The sequence below is a fragment of the Anomalospiza imberbis genome, chromosome 1 (assembly GCF_031753505.1).
Source record: "Anomalospiza imberbis isolate Cuckoo-Finch-1a 21T00152 chromosome 1, ASM3175350v1, whole genome shotgun sequence".
NCBI classification, from domain to species: Eukaryota; Metazoa; Chordata; class Aves; order Passeriformes; family Viduidae; genus Anomalospiza; species Anomalospiza imberbis.
In genome coordinates, this window is record NC_089681.1 from 41,200,095 (window position 1) to 41,219,215 (window position 19,121).

General features: G+C 34.9%; 1 protein-coding gene across 5 annotated transcripts in view; it reads right to left on the reverse strand.

Moving 5' to 3' along the window:
- The window catches only part of SNTG1 (syntrophin gamma 1), a 317,995-nt gene that overhangs the window by 144,821 nt on the left and 154,053 nt on the right, over positions 1 to 19,121 (reverse strand). For all 5 annotated transcript variants that reach the window (XR_010998668.1, XM_068189107.1, XM_068189098.1 and 2 more), the window contains exons 2-3: positions 12,546 to 12,600; positions 3,341 to 3,475 (exon numbers count right to left, since the gene is read on the reverse strand). Coding sequence is in view for 4 of the 5 variants with exons in the window: in XM_068189107.1 (XP_068045208.1) it covers positions 3,341 to 3,475; positions 12,546 to 12,572 (162 nt within the window). In the remaining variant the exon portion in view is untranslated. The remainder of the gene's footprint in view (positions 1 to 3,340; positions 3,476 to 12,545; positions 12,601 to 19,121) is intronic.

The following is a 19,121-nucleotide window of genomic DNA, read 5'->3' on the forward strand; positions in this document are numbered from 1 at the left end:
GCTATTTAAATGTATGTCTAAGAAGAGTGGGAGTTGCCTCACTGCACACTGTTATATGGAACACCATACATCAAACTTTTGTGAGCATAATTTCAAGTAATTAAAGAAATATGCTTAAAAGGATATGTAAAGATGTTCTACAATTCTACCATCAGTAGTGATGAGGTTCCTAAATGGTTTCATCCAACTCTTTTTGGGACATTTCATAACTGCTCTGGGACAAAAACGTGTACCTGACCTAAGGGACAGCAGTCTTATCTTCCAACACAAGCTACTCCAACTGAGGCATACACTTCCCATAATACAAAACCTCTCTGCAGGCAAGGATTTGTTTTGGATTATAAAAACACTGTCTTCTACACTTTGAGTTTCACAATATATTTTCATCCCACTTTTGGTCATTTGCACTGGAGCTCAAATCTACACTGGATATCTGCTAGCAGCATAATGCTGAACCCACTACTGTTCTTTCTCTTGGAAAGCAAGACTTTCTTATTGCACACTAAAAGAAATATATCTAATGCTTATTGATGCAACTGATGCTCAAATTTAGATGTATTCCATGATCATATGAATGATGGTTGATGCTGGATGGAATTACTATAGGTACAATTGCTGCAGGACCCTCATTAATGCTTATAATTTTTTTCAGCCCACTAAAGAAACAGGTTCTTTTTTTAGTCTATAACACTATTTATTTTGCTTATAATTTTTATGCATTTTATTTTCTTATTCCAAACTGTACACAACAAAAGAAACAATGTTTCTTTGCACCTCTTTAGTTTTGGAAACTAGAGCTAACACCAAAAGGAAGTGTTCCAAATTAAGAACTAGGTCCTTATCCCATGCACTCACATTAAACAGCACTTCATTCCTAAGGAACCATTGATTTTATTTAGATTATTCTGCAGGATGCAGATCTGGATGCTGCTGGAACGTTAAGTGCCTGTTTAAAGTCTGTCCTACGCAGAGGAGCATGCAAATTGATTCAGACTCAACAAACAGAAGAGACTCTGTTATGAACTAGAAACACAGTAATAGCCTTTCGTTCCATACCAGTGCAGCAGTGATAAAGTAAAACCTTATATTCAAATTATTTAAAGATTATTTATTTAAATGGATTAAAAATTACTTTTATTGTAGCTACTTGCCTGTAAAATTTAAGAATACTATTGTCCCTCAGTTACAAATTATATTTTTAAGCTTAAAGAGTTTATTCTCTGAGGCATTCAGTGTCAGATGCTAATGAAAACCCTTGCTTTGTAGAATTCAGGTAAAAGAAAGATAAATGCAGTCAGTTATCTAGAATGACAGAAGTAACAGAACAAAATAAACCAAACAAAGTAAAACATAGGAAAAATAAGCAAATAAACAAATTAAACCTAATAAATCAGGAATAAAACTGAGGAAAAATAGAAAAAAAAAAAGGAAGTCTGTGGGACTTGTGTGATTATAGTATACAATCAAGGTACATGATTCCAGATTATTCAAATTACGTGTGACAAAAGGACAGTTAACTGTCTGTGAAATGCCAATCATCCTTAGTTGGAATGAACCTACTGCTAAAATATCTAATCTTAATCCCAAAGGAAATCAGAGTAAAGTGCTCAAAAATCAGTACTCTAACAATGATATTTCCAGGAAAAAAAACTCTACATCAACACGCTAACATCAATCAGTTAATGAGTTATGCATTAATATGCAAATAACGTGGGGGAGTTTAACTGGGAAGCAAATAATCCATTATTTTCTACAAAGCCTTTGCAAAACTAAGGAGAGAAATACTGTAAGAGAAAGCCTTGCTGTGAAAAGGGAAAAATAAATTAATATGCATTTCATGAAGACATTTAAATAACAAGTTTAGCAGGATATTACAGATATTACAGCAGAATAATGAAAGTCGTATTTCTAAGTGATAAAATCTTTTAATAAATAAAGTCAGAATGGTGTTGGTGGAATAATGGTGCCACACTGTATGTTGTTAATTGAACAGCTACAGCTTGAGCTTGAACTCAAAACTCTTTCTATCCTGGCTGCCGGATGTCCTGTCTGTTGAGGAACAGAGGAGTCTGATGGGTAAAAGGAGTATCTATATTCCACATAAAGGATACAGACCTGTATTAGCAAACTGCATTTGTTCAGCATGAAACAGTCAGAAGCTAATGTCAGATTTGTCAAGCAAATAAATCCAGACTCTATGGAGACTCTAAGCAATGTGTTCCTCTTGTTTCAGAGAAAAGCTCCAAAGAATTCACCTTGAGACATTCATAATCATGAGAAGGATAATTTGATACATTTTTTCATTAATCTTTCACACTCTTTGCACTGCTAACATTCTACCAGTTTATTTTTCATTTGTGCTTTCTATCTTTTTATTATGCTTATATTTAGAGATGTATGTGGCAACAGCAGCAATTAAATAAAAAAACAGACATAATAGCATTAACAAAACACTTGTATGAACAGATATCACACTACTATGCCTCAAGATTTAACATGAAATTCTGTGATTACTTTATTTAGCTCAAAGGGAGACCAGAATATTTATGATAGTTTCACATAAATCTTAAAAATATCTCTACAAAATAAAATTACAGTATTTATAAAAATTTCAATAGAAATGAATACTAAATGTTTTCTATTATTGTTGTACCTATCTCTTAATATTAAATAAAAACTTTTCATTACAATAGCTCTAAATTCTACAATATTGTTCTATATAAAACTTTACAGACCTTACAAATAATTGCAGTCTCTCATGCACAAAATTCAATATGATGCTTAAATAAGGAATCTGACACATCTTGTAAAAACAGTAATACATAAACCCCATTATCCCACTGTTCCATCTCTGCTAACATGATATGCTGCTAAAGCTAGTGACTCTCAAAGCATTCCTGAAGTCTAGTGCTGGGCTACCACAGCAAGAAACCCAAGCAACAGAGGATAAAAGGCAACTCCTCTACTAGAAAAGCCCTGCCATAATTATCTTACAATACTCATATGCATAAATACATTGAGATATCTGTACTCCCTGCAAAAACCACTGCTTATGTCATTCCTCCCACATTAATTGGCTCCAATACCTAAGGGTGAGTGCAGAGAAGCAATACTTCAGTCACGCATATACCTTATTATCGTATTGCGGCTTCTTAGATGAGTATTGATAATATTTACTCACAAATGAAACATTAAAATACACTTAGCGTTAACAGTACAAAATGAAATGCCAATCCATGGGAGCAAAGGCATACAGATACCTGTATGCACCTGCACACACATGCACACAGCACTTTTGCTTTGTAAAGAACATCTTGAAGAATAAATAAGAACTACTTACACCAGAATAGAAAGGCTCACCAGACACACAGATCACATCCTGCTCCTGGATCATCAAAATATCTTTGGCTAAGTGCAGTCGCACTTTGAAAGGCTCCTGGTTACCATCCTGCAGCAAACAAACCCCTGTCTTTGTCTTCAAAGGAGGGAATAAAGAAAAAAAAAGATACTTTCAGTTAGCACTTAGAATTGTTAGAAGTGGTATTTTGAATAAAAATACTTGATAGATAGGTACAGTCACCATAAACATGTTAACAAATACCCAAAAGTATTTTCAATGATCACTGTATTTACTGTGTTTAGACTAATTGAGAACAAATGTTACAGTAGTAAATATTAAAGGCATATTTTGCAATAATAGGGTGATATTTCACCCATGATGATTTTGTGAAACTCCTTCCAAATTGCTTCAAATCAGCTGTGCTCTTATTTTCCGTCATTTCATTAAATGATGAAACATCCCACTTGGACATGAAATAAAAGCTGATTCTCCATATATTACACCATGTTTGACTCAGAAAAATGTACAATGACACCTTCAAAGTATCCAGATGTGAGTACCAACAGCTACATATACCCAGCTGTGGGCTATTTATTCCGTGTCTGTGAATAAGACATAGATTTAACTTTTTAATGTCTTTTTCAAATGAGGATGCTGAGTTAAGAATAAGAGAAAATAAATCAAATACTAAAAGTCCCTGTAATAACTTAGTTCTGCCTCCATTTTTGTATTTTATAGTTATGGCTAAATATCAGGAAATCTGTAGGATTCCTCAAAATATAATAAATGATTTTCCAGCAGTTAACAGTGCCTTTGCGGTAGTATCTACTTACACTATGTTTTGGGGCATTATAGATGAGAGGGTGAGCACTGAAAAAGTTGGCATGTGAAAGTACCATCAGTATTTAATTTTCCCTGAAGATTATGTTGAAAATAGCACTCTTTGTAACACTTCATCAATGGACGAAATTCCTACTGGTGGAGCATTTTTTTAATATGAGAAATCTGCTTACAAACAATCTAAAACCTTCGCCTGACAAGAAATTTATCACCATAAGTATTTGCATAGATATATAGATAGATAGATAGATATAGATATATATATATATATATATAGATATAGATATAGATATAGATATAGATATATACATAAGTACCCCAGATGAAAAAAGGTATGGAAAACCTTTGACTTATCAGTGCCAATAATAAAACCTTTACTATCTTCATAGAGGTCAGATTTCAATCCAAACACTGTTGAAAAGTTGGCTTAAGAGCAGATCAAGGAAAGAAAAGTATTTCTCTGTACTTTAAGTGCCAAGGTTGACCTGGCTGAATCTGAGGGCTCTTTCTCAAACAAGAGTTTAAAAGAGGATTTGGAAGATCTCCCCATAATGTGATCTTAACATCCCTAGCATGGAGAGAACAAACACAAATATGGAACTGACAGTAGGCCACTGGGAAAAGAGAAGTTTAAATCTCTCTCACAGGGCTTTAAAAGAGGTGGTAAGGTCATGGACAATCTTTAAATAGCTCTATATAGTGTTCTCCACTGACAAACTGTTCTGTCATTTCTGCTCTATATTCAACACTCAAACTTTGGAAATTGTTTTTTCTTGGATGCCAGGAGCAAATGTGTATAACTCAGCCATGACTTTGAAAGTGGCTCTGATATTGTTTTTATTCTTTTTAATCTAGGTAAGAAGAAGAAAAGAATTAAGAGCTCCATGCATTGAACTCACACTGAGGTCAGTCAAACGTCCGGTCAACAGTCATCGTACACCATTCTTCTAACATTAAGGTGTCCTTTTTTTTTTTTTTTTTTTGTGAATAGGATAACACAGAAACTGATTAATGCGCACAGAAAAAATAAATGGATCACAGAAGGAGTTAGGTTTTCAGTGCCACTGAAAAATTCTCTCATATCATACATAAAAAGTTACACTATTAAAAGAGTGGTCATGTCCTTGGAACTTCTCCTAAGATGCCTCCTCTCTCCTTGAAGTTGTGAAGGAAGCAGTAAGTGACAATGGAAGTTGAACAATGTGGATTGAAAATAATTATGGTCAAACAAAGGGGCTAAAACTTAAAAATGCCTGTTTTCTGCAGCAAAGTTTGCAATATGCCTTTCCTCCTCCCTGGATAACTGACAATAGAATAAATTCTGCCTCTCATACACTGGGTATAGTAACTCTGCCTTACTTGATTGCACGTTTCTGATTTGGTCAATAACATTATAAAATCCCTAGAGTCTTTCTGCAAAAGCTGAGGGGCTACTTTGTAGGAATTAGAGGCAACCACAGCAGGCACAATTAGACATTAGAATACAATTAAAATTCAAGTCAGTTTCTAAATGCATATGAGCTGAGCTTATTCAGCCTGAACAAGCAAATCAAACTTGGGAACAGCAAAATATTTTGGCCCTTGGAAAGATTGATCACACACACTCAGAGACCTTATTTACATCAGACATTCTAAAATGTAATGAACCACTTTACTGTTGTTGGGTTTTATGAAAGCTAGTTTACAATACAGTTCAAAATTAAATCTTCTATTATACTAGCTACTTCCCTCTCCAACCTGACAGCTGCATTAACCATGTTAAGGAGAAGAATGTAGTTGAGTTTCATTAGGTAACTTCAAAAGAAGACCTTGAGAACAAAGACTGGAATTAAATAGCTTCATTTTTGTCTGTTAAAACCTCTTTCTTGCTGCTCTCACCTACCCCCTTCAAAGTATTCCACAAACTGAGTAAAATAAAGATAAGATCCTGTTCCAGAGCTGGAAATTAGGGAAGACAACCTATATATGTACTTTTATGTAAACTGCTGCACACATCAACATTTTTTATTTGTGCGGCCCCAGCAAAATTATTCTGATCAGATCCATAGCCTATAGGCCTTCCTCCCTCTTACATTTGAAGAGCTTAGATGGGGTGCATGTGTGCGTTTATGTGTGCATGAGGTGTGGGAGTGCAGAGGTATGGCTGATATTGGCTTTTGTTCATGATAACCAATTTTTAAGAGATTCCAGGTGAGGCTGTGGTGTTCCCTCCAAGCCTTCCCCATGTCACTGGCAGAGAGCTGAGCCCTGCTCCTGTCTTACAGCAACAGGACACAAACAGTTCATTGGCTGAGCTGCTGGGCCATGCAAGGCATCCCCTTGTGCTCACACGTGTGGTATGCTGCATCACCTCCCAGCAAACATGCAGAGAGGATCAGAGTTCAGCTGATAACAGTTTGCTAAGTCAAGAAACATTGACTGAGCCCAAATCACCAAGAACATCACCTTATTTATAAAGTTGGGCTCCTGTGCTGCAAAGATGGGAAGGAAACTGAGTGTTTGAAGTTGCACATTTTTATGAAGTGGCGGAGGTGTGTTAAGGAATGCATATGGAAGCATTGCAAAGAGGTGAAAGAGTTTCCATGAGACAAGAGCCTGCGGCTTCAAACAAAAGCAGTCATGAAAGAAGGTAGTGGTACCTAAGGAACAGATGCAGTGAATGTTGCACCAACACAAGACTGCCTCTGTCATCTCATTCCACACAGTTTCAAGCTGAGTTAGATAAGAACACTGATGTGGCAAGAGCTGATGTTCTGGGAACTGCTTACAGCTCCTGTACTAATATAATTACAAGAGGGGTTGAAAACTGATCTCCCTTTGCTTCGTCACATCAGTCTGTGGTGAATTTTCTGCTTCAGGTCACTATCAGAGAACAGCAGAGGTGGGCAGAGCCCTTAAGGCAGACTGCTTTTCCAGAGAATATGATCACACTCTGATCATTATTAGCAATAGGGCAATGAAAAAAGGCCAATTAAGAATTATACCCTGGCTTACAGCACATTCTCCATAGGGGCTATGTAAAAGATCCAGCCTAAAGATTTCTTTCCTAAAAGGAATTTAGAAATTCTTACATACCAAAACAAACATTCCACATTTGTTAAACGGCCTTCACAAATATTTAAGAATTAAATTCAGAGAAAACACACATGAAAACTACAGTTCCTACATTTATACTAGCAGCAGGGTACCTATATAACACATAGCAAAATAAATACCGCAGGAGAAACATCATTAAAGTTATCTGTTGATTTAGAAGTAAATTTCCTGCAGAACTTCCAAAATAAATATTTTATTTTAAATTTACCTGGCCTATTCAAGTCTGCTTGCAGATCTTTGGATGATTTTTTTTTCATTTTATGTCTTTGTTTTTTTTCCTTGTCATTTATGACAAGGAAAAAAATCTAAAACATTTCCTATGTTTTGTTCTCAAGGCGAGTTTCTCAGTCTTTCAGACACTTTTAAATACTTGTAATTAGTTTTCAAGACATGGCTATATCTTCTCCTTTCTGCTACTTTATCTATGTCTTTGGCCCTACAGTAATAAAACTATTTATTTAGCTTTGCTTCTCATAGTTTCATATGAGAAGGAAGACTTCAGTAAATATCCCAGAATAGTTTAGTCCACTGGAATAGTTTAGTCCAGTGGAAGAAAGAAAGAGGAGGAAAGAAAAAATCTCAGCACATTTTCTTTGCAAGGTGACCTGGATTCTTAGTTTCTACTTTGACTGTTATGTCCTAAAAGAAAGTAAGCCTTTGCAATTTGGTTTTAAGCCTTGAAATTTATTTCTACTATCAAGAACATGATAGCAGTGAGGAGAATGGGTTACAAAACTGCCTTAAATGTGTACCTAGCTCCTTCAGATTAATATCTACCCTTTTGGATGCTTATTTGAACTGAGGCTGACCTCTGAATATTTGGAGATATGCCTGTCACTGCTTCATAATCGTAAGTATAATAATAAAAAAGGAAATTGAATCAGAGGTTTAAGGAGGTAATGGCATTGGATTTAAGGAGGTAATAGCAAAGGATTCAAGAGGCAGGAATATGTGTCAGAACCATATATGGGATGTTTTTTAAATAGTCCAGCTACACATTCTGTGGAGGTATTGCTAGCTTAAGTGAAAAGCACTTATATTGTCAAAAACTGGAATGCAGCCCAGACACACAGGGATGTGTTCAGCTTGTCATGCAGAGCCTCTTCAATCAGATACCAACATTTTCCAATCCAAGGGACAGCAAATCCATTCCTGCATATGAATTGTACGCTCCAGTCTGAAAGAACTGCAGAAAAATTCTGAATTTGGACTTGAACCTATTTTAATTTGATTTGTCAGGTATTTGCCAGGTAAGTATTTGCTGTGGTATTCTTTCTAAGTGATTTTATTGAAAGAATTAATTCTTATAGAGAAAGTCCTTGTTTCATACAATCTGAAATATAAACTGTAAATTAGACATTTGGAAAAAAATATGTATTTACATAAATATGTATATACATGAGCTTCTTACTAAGCTACAGTACTTTTTCAGAGAGAAAATTTTCTTCTTCTGACACTGTAAGGATGCCACTTTGATGTCTGAGTTGCCAATGAACATACTGTGACTACAGAGTTGAACCCAAGAGGTAAGGTAATATAAAATTGAAGGCTATTGTGAGAATATGTATGTTTCTTCAAATTTGCTTCACCTACTACATTCTAACAGATATTGTAAATTATGAGTTATTTTCCATCATGTGATTTTGAGGTTAAATCATGAGTTGAAGCTTCGTTGAAGAAAAATCCCAGAAACCCATGGTAGTGCTATTTAACAGGATGTATAAACAAAGGAAAACAGCAGATTAGTCTGAAATGTGTGAATCAAAAAATGACATAAAGGTGACTCGAAACAGATCATAAAAGTATATAACAATATTTAGGGAAGAAATTCACGAGAAAGGTAAGTATGGCTTAAAATTTAAAACACGTTTTGTTGCAGGAAACCACCCCCCATCTAGATGGATGTTGAAATAGAGGTCACTACACCTTTGAATAACAGAACATATCAAATTATAAAGCTTGTGAAGTCTACAAGAACATTTACAGAATTCACAAAGCAGAGGACAATCAGTTTACCAATTCAAATTAATCCTTCAAAGAAACAATGGACACTACTGCGAAAACAAATGAATAGAGTGTAAGCAGGAAAATGAATGGGGTATTTATTAACTTAAATAAGTCTGATGCTATATTGGGGGGCGGGGGAAAGTCAAGCTATTAGAAGTAAAGAGTGAGATTTCAAAAAGTTAGAAAGCTGCTAATGCAGCTTTTTGATAAAGAACATGGAAAAGATGAACTTAAAAAATCACAGGGTGAAATGTTCTAATGCATTATAATCATCCCAAGTCTTCAATTTCAACAGAAGGATACTTTCACTGCAGAGGACAGTATTATGTCAGAGACTGAGGTTATCTTCCAAAAGATAGTTTTCAGAATATAGAATAAGGTCAAGTGAGTACAGGAGAGCGTTTTAAGAACCCAGTGACTCTGTGATTTATGCTCTTGTAAAGTTCAAAAAGCTTGGGATAAAGGGTAAAAGAGAAGCTGGATAGTCTTATGGTTTAGATATTGTTAAATAGAAGAACTAAAAAAATTTATATATTTGCTGATCAGTGAGGGAAAAGAGCATGGAATATTGAATAATGAAATATGAAACAGTGAAAAAATTCCCACAAGTAGCAAGCAGAAAAGCCACACATGCAAAAAAAAAAAAAAAAAAAAAAAAAAAATCACCTCTTCATATAGCAGGTAGTTTCCCTTAAAAAATGTGTGCACGTGTGTAAGATGTCCTCTTTTTGCAGTACCATTCGAATTGACTAGCATGGAAGTTATTTTCCTGCAGACTAAAATTACTTTTAAGGCAGCACAGCTTGAAGAAGCTTAGGGGAGAAAATAACCATTAGGACATTTGAAATCACTTTGAGATTGGAAACAAACTCTACCTGTCTACATATCTGTTTTTAACCTCTCATTATAATAACCCTGACTGCTCCAATCAGTTCTGCTGCAGGAACTTAGGCACAAAGTGTACCTATAAGGAGACAAGACTATTTCAGTGTCCAAATCTCAAACCAAATCTCACTAGCAGACACTAGAAAAAATTAGGGATGCATGAAAGCATCAGTACCATGAAAGAACTAGGGTTCCCTCAGAGACCTCCAGTGCACTAGAGCAGCAGTTAATTAGAATGAAAAGTCATTTGAGGAAAAAATTGAGTATGTCATGGACACCGTGAAAAACATGCTTTAGCCTCAGTGCATCTATGTGGAAAATTTTGGTTTTATGCTAATTGAAACTCAGCTCAAACCATTTACTGCAATTACTAAAGACAGAAGTACCCACAAGAATCTGAGCTGCATTCACCAGTTTGGGAGAGCGATCTCAGTTCCTCTGCAGAGGAGCGATCTGAGTTCCTCTCAGATCCTCTGAGCGATCTCAGTTCCTCTGTAGTTCCTGGCTACAGCACCAGGATATACAGATGAAAGGAAACAAAAAGAGGAAGAGGAAGATCAGACAGCCAAGATGCTTCACAAAAACTTTTACTGTCAAAAATTTCTTAGTAACTATTCTTTGTGGTCTCCAAATTATGGAGTTTTTTTAGGATGGGTGGAATCATCCTCTCCTTTCCTTGTCTACCATGGAAGCTCTGCAAATCAGCTGATTTTTAAAGAGCTAAATTTGAAATAAATGCCCCCATTAGAAACTAGATACAGAGTGAAACAGATCTGTCAGTGTACTTGCAATGTAAAGGCTAAGATAGGACTCGTATGCCAAGTCATCTTTCTGTGGCTGCTCTTGTCATTGCGTCTGCTGGACACAGAGTGAAGTTAATTGCCACTAAATAGTCTATGGAGTTTAAAGAATAACAATGTTTTTTAAAAAATATGAAAATAATACTTATCTTCCTCTTTACTTGAATAAGTGAATTTAAAAATAAATAAAAAATAATAAAAATAATTATAATAACAAAAATATAATAATGATAATGATAATAATAATAATAACAATATCAAAACCAAAATGCCCTAATAACATGCTTTAACTCTTGGTCAGCCATAAAGCAGTTAGGAAGTGGGACTACATGATCATTGCATGCTCCTTCCAACTGAAAATATTCTATTTGAAAAGCCAAACCTCAAGATTAATAAGAATGCTTTCTTCCATGCAAATAATCTGGGATATATTGCTATAGAATTTACAACGTGCATGCATCTTCTGAGGTATTACAGCTTGATATATACCATCCTGGAAAAACACACAGTATTCTTTCCCAAAGTCAAGGTTCATTTTAGAGGGTGACTTTTTGACCTTACTACTCCTTTCAGAATGCTGTCATGATTTAGTGTTCTTTAGTCTGCTTATTTTCTCTTCTCCCTTAATTTATTCCAACTGATTCCCAAGTCAGGTTTTAGCTGCAGTTCTTGATTTTAGTGCTGTTCCAATCCCTTAATTTCTATTGTTTCATGGGATCATGGTCACACTTAAAGTTCTATCCAGCATTCTTGTTTCCAGTCCTACCTTTCCAAATGCTGTTTGTGGTTTTCAGTGTACAGAAAATTGTCATGATTTTTAAATTATAATAATGCATTAAAATCATTACATAATTTGCTGTAAATAGTTCTCACTGTGTCTCAATTGCTGAAGTTGTTAAAATCACATTAAAACAATTGTACGTAGACAATCACTGAATAAATAAGATGCCCTTGCTAATGTTTACAAATACATTTTATTTGCTTTCTCTAAGGCAAATAAGTAGAAACACAGAAAGCACTTCCCACATCTCTAGTGGAGGGGGACTGAAGCACTTTGCATTGACATTAGGAAACTAACTCTAGAAAAAAATTACTCTCTTACTTCACTAAATCTGAATGGAATTGCTTTTCATTTTGGTCACCTTCACAGCTTCCCTTTTCCCCACCCACCTTTTTCCCATACTCCTATATTTCCCCCTTGATTCTGCTGAGCAACACCAGGCAGATTCCTGGCTCCATTCACATTTTTCTTCATGTACAGGCTTTCAGATATAAACAATTCAAGAAGAGCAAAGCTCACACAAAATTTAGCTGCCTGCACCTACATTGTGCCTAAAGAGGTAAATGGGAACAGAGGTGAGGTCTAGAGATGAATACACTTGCGCAAATTCTTTCATCTTCTTCTACAAAGTCCATCTGCCACCATGAACTGATCAGCTGAATAACTTACATTTGACTATATAATTCCTAAAACTTCAGGGGAAGAAAAGAAAAGGGGAAAAAAGTATCTTGCATATAAAAAGAATTAAAAGTTCGTTGACTTTCATTCTACTATTTGAAAAAAAATCTGATCCTACCTCTTCACAGGCGGTCCTGAAATCCATGTGCTATGACACAGCAAGTGATATTTGTCTAAAATGGAGAGAAAGATTTCATTAGAATGAAAAAGATATAGCAAAACATAAAAGTTATCTGTTCTGAGATGAGCCATTGCACTTCTCTTTCCTAGGTCCAGTTATAGTCATTGCTTAAAAGGAGAAATGATCAAAGTTGCAACAGGATTAGGAAGATGTTAGAAGTTGTTCCTGTTCTTATAAATTACACAATCTGGTTTCATTGAATATAATCAAATGTTCCCATCACCTCTCCCTTTCACAGGACATTCAAACATACTTTTCTTATTAAAAGGGTAAATTTCTTTCATGTTTTCCAATTTTTTGTTTCATAAGTAAGAGTATACTCAAAAGTATCAAAAATAGAGACAATTAAGTGTTGCTCTTCAGAACACTCCCTCTCATTTAAAAAAAAACTTTTTTTGTTTCTCCCCTAATTAAAAACCATCACTCACCTTTTGTCTCATATTTTATTAATGTGCCTAATCTCTTCACAGACGTCGCTGTAATTTAACAGTGTGCTTGCTTTCCAGAAATATTTATGAGTTGAAAAACAAATGTTAGAAAAGTCAGGAGTACGTGTGACTGCTGGCAAAATGTCACACCAAATCCTGTGATTATTACTTTGCCTGGTCTTTACTTAAAGTGTATTCATCGCCATGCACACTTATGCATTCATTTATTTATTTGATAAAGCCACTGGAGCAGAGTGTTAGCAGAAGCTACTAACAGTGTCCTGCTGCTGGGTCTGCAATAGAAAAACTCATGCACCTGTCAGTAACATTTTCAGGATACACAAAACAGTCCTGGGCAAAACAGTAGTTTCATTCAATGACTGAAAAAAAAAAATCCCGTAATAAAATTCTCTCCACCAAGCATTTTATTGCTATTTTGCATTAATAATCTGCTTGCGATTACTTGTATAGGTATAGTACTCGAAGTTCCAACATAAAATTTGCACCCTTAGCCTAAATTTAAAATAAAATTTAAAATTCCTCACACAGTACAAAAATTTAAGACCTAGCAATTACAATTAAACCTCTTAATAATAATAAAATATTTTAATTACATCTCTTGATTTATTTTGCTGGCCTGAATGCAGTTTTATTGAACAGCACACATATGAGGTTAATGTTCTCTATTTATTGAGCTCTGCCTGGGTCACAGCCTGCTCTCTAGACTAATTCCTAGCAGAGATAGCCTAGGTTGGCTAGGTTACAATTCAGAAATTTGAAAACGACCCATCATTATTCCTTCCTTATCAGCTTTACATGAGCAGCAATATCCAATAACGAACTGCATCTGTAATTCTGCTATCAAAAACGCTCATAAAATCAAGGTCACTATTACTAATTCAAAGATTTTCTCTCTGGTGGGTCAGTCATTGTGTTACAAAGTATGTTTCTTCATAATCTTCATGAACTCCTTTTCAGCTGAATAAACTGAAGTCAAAAAGAGACTTTACTCACCTTAGCCAAATATTCTGAGGACTAAGCCTTCTGGAACTATAAGAGCATGTATCTTTGAAACATAATCTGAAGTAATGCACAGTGCTCTCCTTTCTTGGGCCCTGGTCATGGCAGGTCAGTAATTCCTACTACAGTAAAAAGTTTATTCTCTTGTGTTATGTTCTGCCTTACTAATAAAAGTTATTCAAAGTTTGAGTTTGGGCAACTTTGGTTCCACAATCAATGACAATTCCATTTTAATTCTCTTTTAGCTACTCTTTGATTTAAACAGTGTCTAACCTCATCCATTTCTATAACAGTATGACTCCTTTTTTATTTTTGTTTTTTAGGTATAATGCATTTATTTACTTAATTAAGAAATATTTGTGTTCTCACAGAGAAAAAAAAATATTATTAATAAAATATTGTCTAAACTGTAAAGGTGGAGCTACATAATTCTCAATACAAAATAAAAGTCCTTGCAGAGAGTTTATGTGGTCCTCAGGCAGGTAACATCTCAGTAACTAATCTTTGCAATACAGGTGCCACTGCTTCTGCTCCTCTCTATTTCCTACTGATTCTCATCTGCAGCTGCACAGAGAATGTAAGCCCATTATCAATGTTCTTTTTCTGATTATCAGCAATTTTATAACACTTGATATTTTACAAACAGCACACAGAAGGTTTGATTACAAAGTGCAGTAACTCATAAATAATTTCAGAAATGTCATTGTTTCCAGCATTTATATCCCAAATGAACACTCCTGATAATTGAATTACAGGAATACATATCATGCATCATGCAGAAATGTCATATCTTATGCTGGTAAAAGCCACAGTGATTATTAATTGTCTCCTCCTGTAACACATGAAAAAAGGCAGAAAATATAAACCTAAGTAATTACAAAAAAAAAAAATTGTAAAATGATAAACTGTGAAACCCATTGCTTACAGATATCCGTGATAAGCTTCTGGCTAATCTCTGCAACCCCATCTCCAAATCACAGCCACTTTCACCTGAGCAACTTTCTAGCTCTCATAGGAGCTTCCTTCAGCCTGGATTTTTTTTTTTTTTTTTTTGCCTTTTTGCCCCTCCCCACCTTTAGGTTGCTCTGGGACAAACTGTGCTCCAGAATGTGAAAAAGGAGCTGCCTGTGGCTTTGAATTGAGGAGGTGCAGAGGAAACAGCTCCAGGACAGAGCCTGGTTTGCAGGCACAGAGGGAGGCATGAACAGCACGTATCACTCAAAGAGAAACGAAGGCTCCAAAGGCAGTGTGCCTTTCTCTAAAGAGGCTGGAAACCACTGCAATCAAAAATACATAAACAAGCAAGTTTGAAAAGTTACCTGCTGTCCTTTCAACTTGACTTGCCATCTGCATCTCCCCCAAAACTGAGTTATCAGACCTATTTAGCTGACCTCTGCTGATGCATATAAAAGGAACAGTGTGTGACAGACAGGTTGTAAAGAGACTTTGACACCTCCTTGGCAGAAAAAGCAGTTATTCAATACTGAAGAAACATTTACCAAGCAGTATTTTTATGGCATTTGTGTTCTAAAGGGAAATCAATGGCTAAAACATAATGGCAAAAATTAAGGCTACAGCAGCCCTCAGAGACAAAGCTTCATTTAGGATAATGCACTGAGCACTTGAGCTATGCTCTGATCTTCTTATAATAAATCAGGTCATATTCCAGAGGTATAATAGATGTAATTTCACAAAGTACTTCCATGACTGAATATTCCAGTATACAATAACAAAATAAGATAGGAAACAAAAAGAAAATTTCTTGTGTGCACATAAAGAAGAGACACTTTGTGAAGTGTAGGAAATACCAAAAGCCAAAAGAAACACTACTGATAGTATGAAACACTTCACTCTCAAGTTTACTAGTGCAAAGTAAGAATACAATACTGTATGCACAAATAACAAGTGTATGGAGAAATTATGCATTATCAAATGCAATTTTATTTAGCATATGATATCACTGCATATCACTTGTATATGTCTTACTTGATGGAGAAAAATCACAAGAAATTCTTATTGTCTGAGAAATGTCTGAACTGCTAATGGGGAAAGAGACTAAAACCATATTTCAAAGGCATAAATCACAGACCAGCAACTAATTATGATAATAGTCTACTAGTAATGTTTGCCTTTTGAAGTCCTTCTGCCTCTATTCTTGCCAAAATATTTTGGGCTCTTCATTGTAAAAATGTCTGAAGAAAACCATATCTGTCGTTTTTGTGTGTTAGGAAATTAAACATACATACATTTGTAACTCTGCAAGGCCTTTTTTTTAGCAGTAATTAAAACTAAACTCCAAACCTTCTCTATTATAAATAGGGAAAATAGATTTAGAAATTATCCTTACATATAGCATAGCTAGTCCTTTGTGCTTTACAGGAAATAGAAATATTTTTGGAAAAAGAGAAACATTACTTCAAATCCAAGTTCCATGAACACATATTCATTCCATCCAACTTGCCACAAGGTGTTTGGTACTGGAGAGTCCTCAGAGGCATGCAGACACAACAGTAAATCAAAGGAGCAGTTGAGTAACTGCAGATTAATAAACCCTCATTCAGTTATTGCTTTCCAGCACACTTGAATTATATTTTGTTTGACCACTGAGTTACTTATGTTCAGTCAACATAATGATTTTTTAGTAATTTACATATTGGACTCATTTGCTGCAAAATTTCTCATTTAGTTGGCAACAGACAGTCTCTAGATTCAAGCACTTCCTCATACCTCCTCACAAAATTCAATACATGAAGGGGGATCTGTATATCCATTGCACAGAACTAAAAACTTAATATATTAATGTAAGAAGAAGGATGCTCACGAAGCTGGAGGACCCTAAGCTGTATGTACCTCAATCTATCTGATAGTGCAAAGACTGAGATGAACTTTGGAATCAGCAAACCTGTGCAGTTCTTTGGCAGGGAGGAAAATAATTACCTGACAAAGCTTTTTAACAAAATGTCCAGCTCTTAGCAAAGCTCATGCTTCAAAAGAATTGAAGCTGGCAATTAGTTACTAACATGTTTTTTAATGTTTTTTCCATTTTACCCTGGTTAAAACAAGTATCATATTTATCTGCCAGTCATAATTCATTATTTTAGTGGCAAGCCTATTTAATATGCAAGCCAAATTAATGATTCACTCTATAAACAACAATTTTTCCATAGTCAGTGATCCAGAAGGCAATATTAACTGAATGAATTTTCTTGGGCTTCTGTTTGTTTATTCAGTGCTGTTTGCATTAACAATTACCTAGTGTCCCCCAGAACACTCACAAAATGGCCTAACGAGTCACCCAGTCTGCTCTGGCTTGGCAAAAGAAAACTATTGCAAATGGCAAAAAAAAACCAAAAAAACAACAACAAAAAAAAAAAGAACAAAAAAACCAAACCAAACCAAACCAAAAAAAAAAAAAACCCCAGAACAACACAACACACAATCTTTCAGAAAGAAAAGCAGTATGAGAGGAGAATAATCTCAAAACAGTGATATTAAATGGCAGTGGGCTGTCACTGCATGCCATTATGTGAAACACACTATGGCAAATTGGAGCATGAAAGTTTGGCTCTTGGTCAAAGTCTTGAATGCTGTCAGGAAAAAAATCTTTTGCCTGGTTTCTCACTTTTCCAGTTACCCTTTGGTGACTCAGTAGATGTGTCTAAATATAATTATGTACATGCTTTCAAAGAGGATAGTGCACATGTCAGAGCTCAGGCTTGTACTAAATGTCTCCTTATTCTTCACTGCTCTGGAGGCTGCATGAACTGTGACATGATTTAGAAAATTTCTCTGTTTTGCCTAAATAATAGTGCCTTTTGTCAGAGACATAGAGAAGTTCTTCTCTGACTATTTGGCACTGTAGTCCGGATTTTCCCTCCATTATCTCTCAACACAAAATTTTCATATAGAAGACATACTGGCACTCCTCTGCCAAGGCAATTGTTTCACACTCAAATGTAAATTTCATGCCTCTGGCAATATGCCTAATGCCAATAATTCAGTGAGACTTTCCACATTATACTGCATCTTTTGATTTCACTTAAGTTAAAAGAAACAAGCCAAAAACATTGTATTGGTGTCCTAAAGGAGGTTAGAAAATAAATTAATGGTAGTAAATACTTGAGAAGTGTTTACTTGAGATTTTTAGAACCTTTACCTGACAAATATATTTATACTTGCATATATAAGCATGTGACATGTCCAGAATTAATTGCAGTTCTTAATGAAAAAATAATCATTCATAGTGGTATTTTAAAAATCTTTATACCCTACTTAAGAAAAATTAAAGTAATAATATGCAATGAATAATGAAAGTTGAAACCAGATTAAATGAAGAAAGGACACGATATCAGATTTATTACAGATTATTGAATTAAAATAATATGGATATGTTTTATGTCCAGTTTACAAGAGTATAAAGAAGCACATATTTCCATTTTTTCAATTGACTAAATTTTTTCCCATATACCATGAAAAATTCAAACCAGGACTTTCCAATAGATAGAACATAATTTCTGTTTATTTGATACAGTTTGAATCACAAATGCCAGTACATCTTGAGAGAGCTTGAACTAACCAGGTAAGAATAACTGAAGCAAATTACAAAATCTATTCTCAGAGAAATTCAGAAGTTTCATTAACATCAATGAAAACAATAGGAATAAGTAACTTTAAATTGACCCAGGGAAAAAAAAATCTAAATTTCATTTGAAATCCCATAGCCAAACCAATATTTAATTATGATCTTTCCTTATTTTGATGGGATTGAAATTAGTTGACTGAGGTCAAAACATTTTCGGTCTGTGTTATTAGGTTTTATGAAATGATTCCTACCATTGAAAAGAATATTCCTATTTTATATTCACAAAAGCAAAAAACTGTCAATTTTACATTACCAACTTATGTATCACAATGTGACACATTTACAATGGCATTAGACCTTATCAGTCCTTCCCACTGAGATGGTAACAGAAACCACAGCATCCCACTAAAAAACTGGCATAATTTACCTTTCAGTGCACATTCTCATATTGTTATTTGGAGTTTGCTTTCTATTTAGAAATTG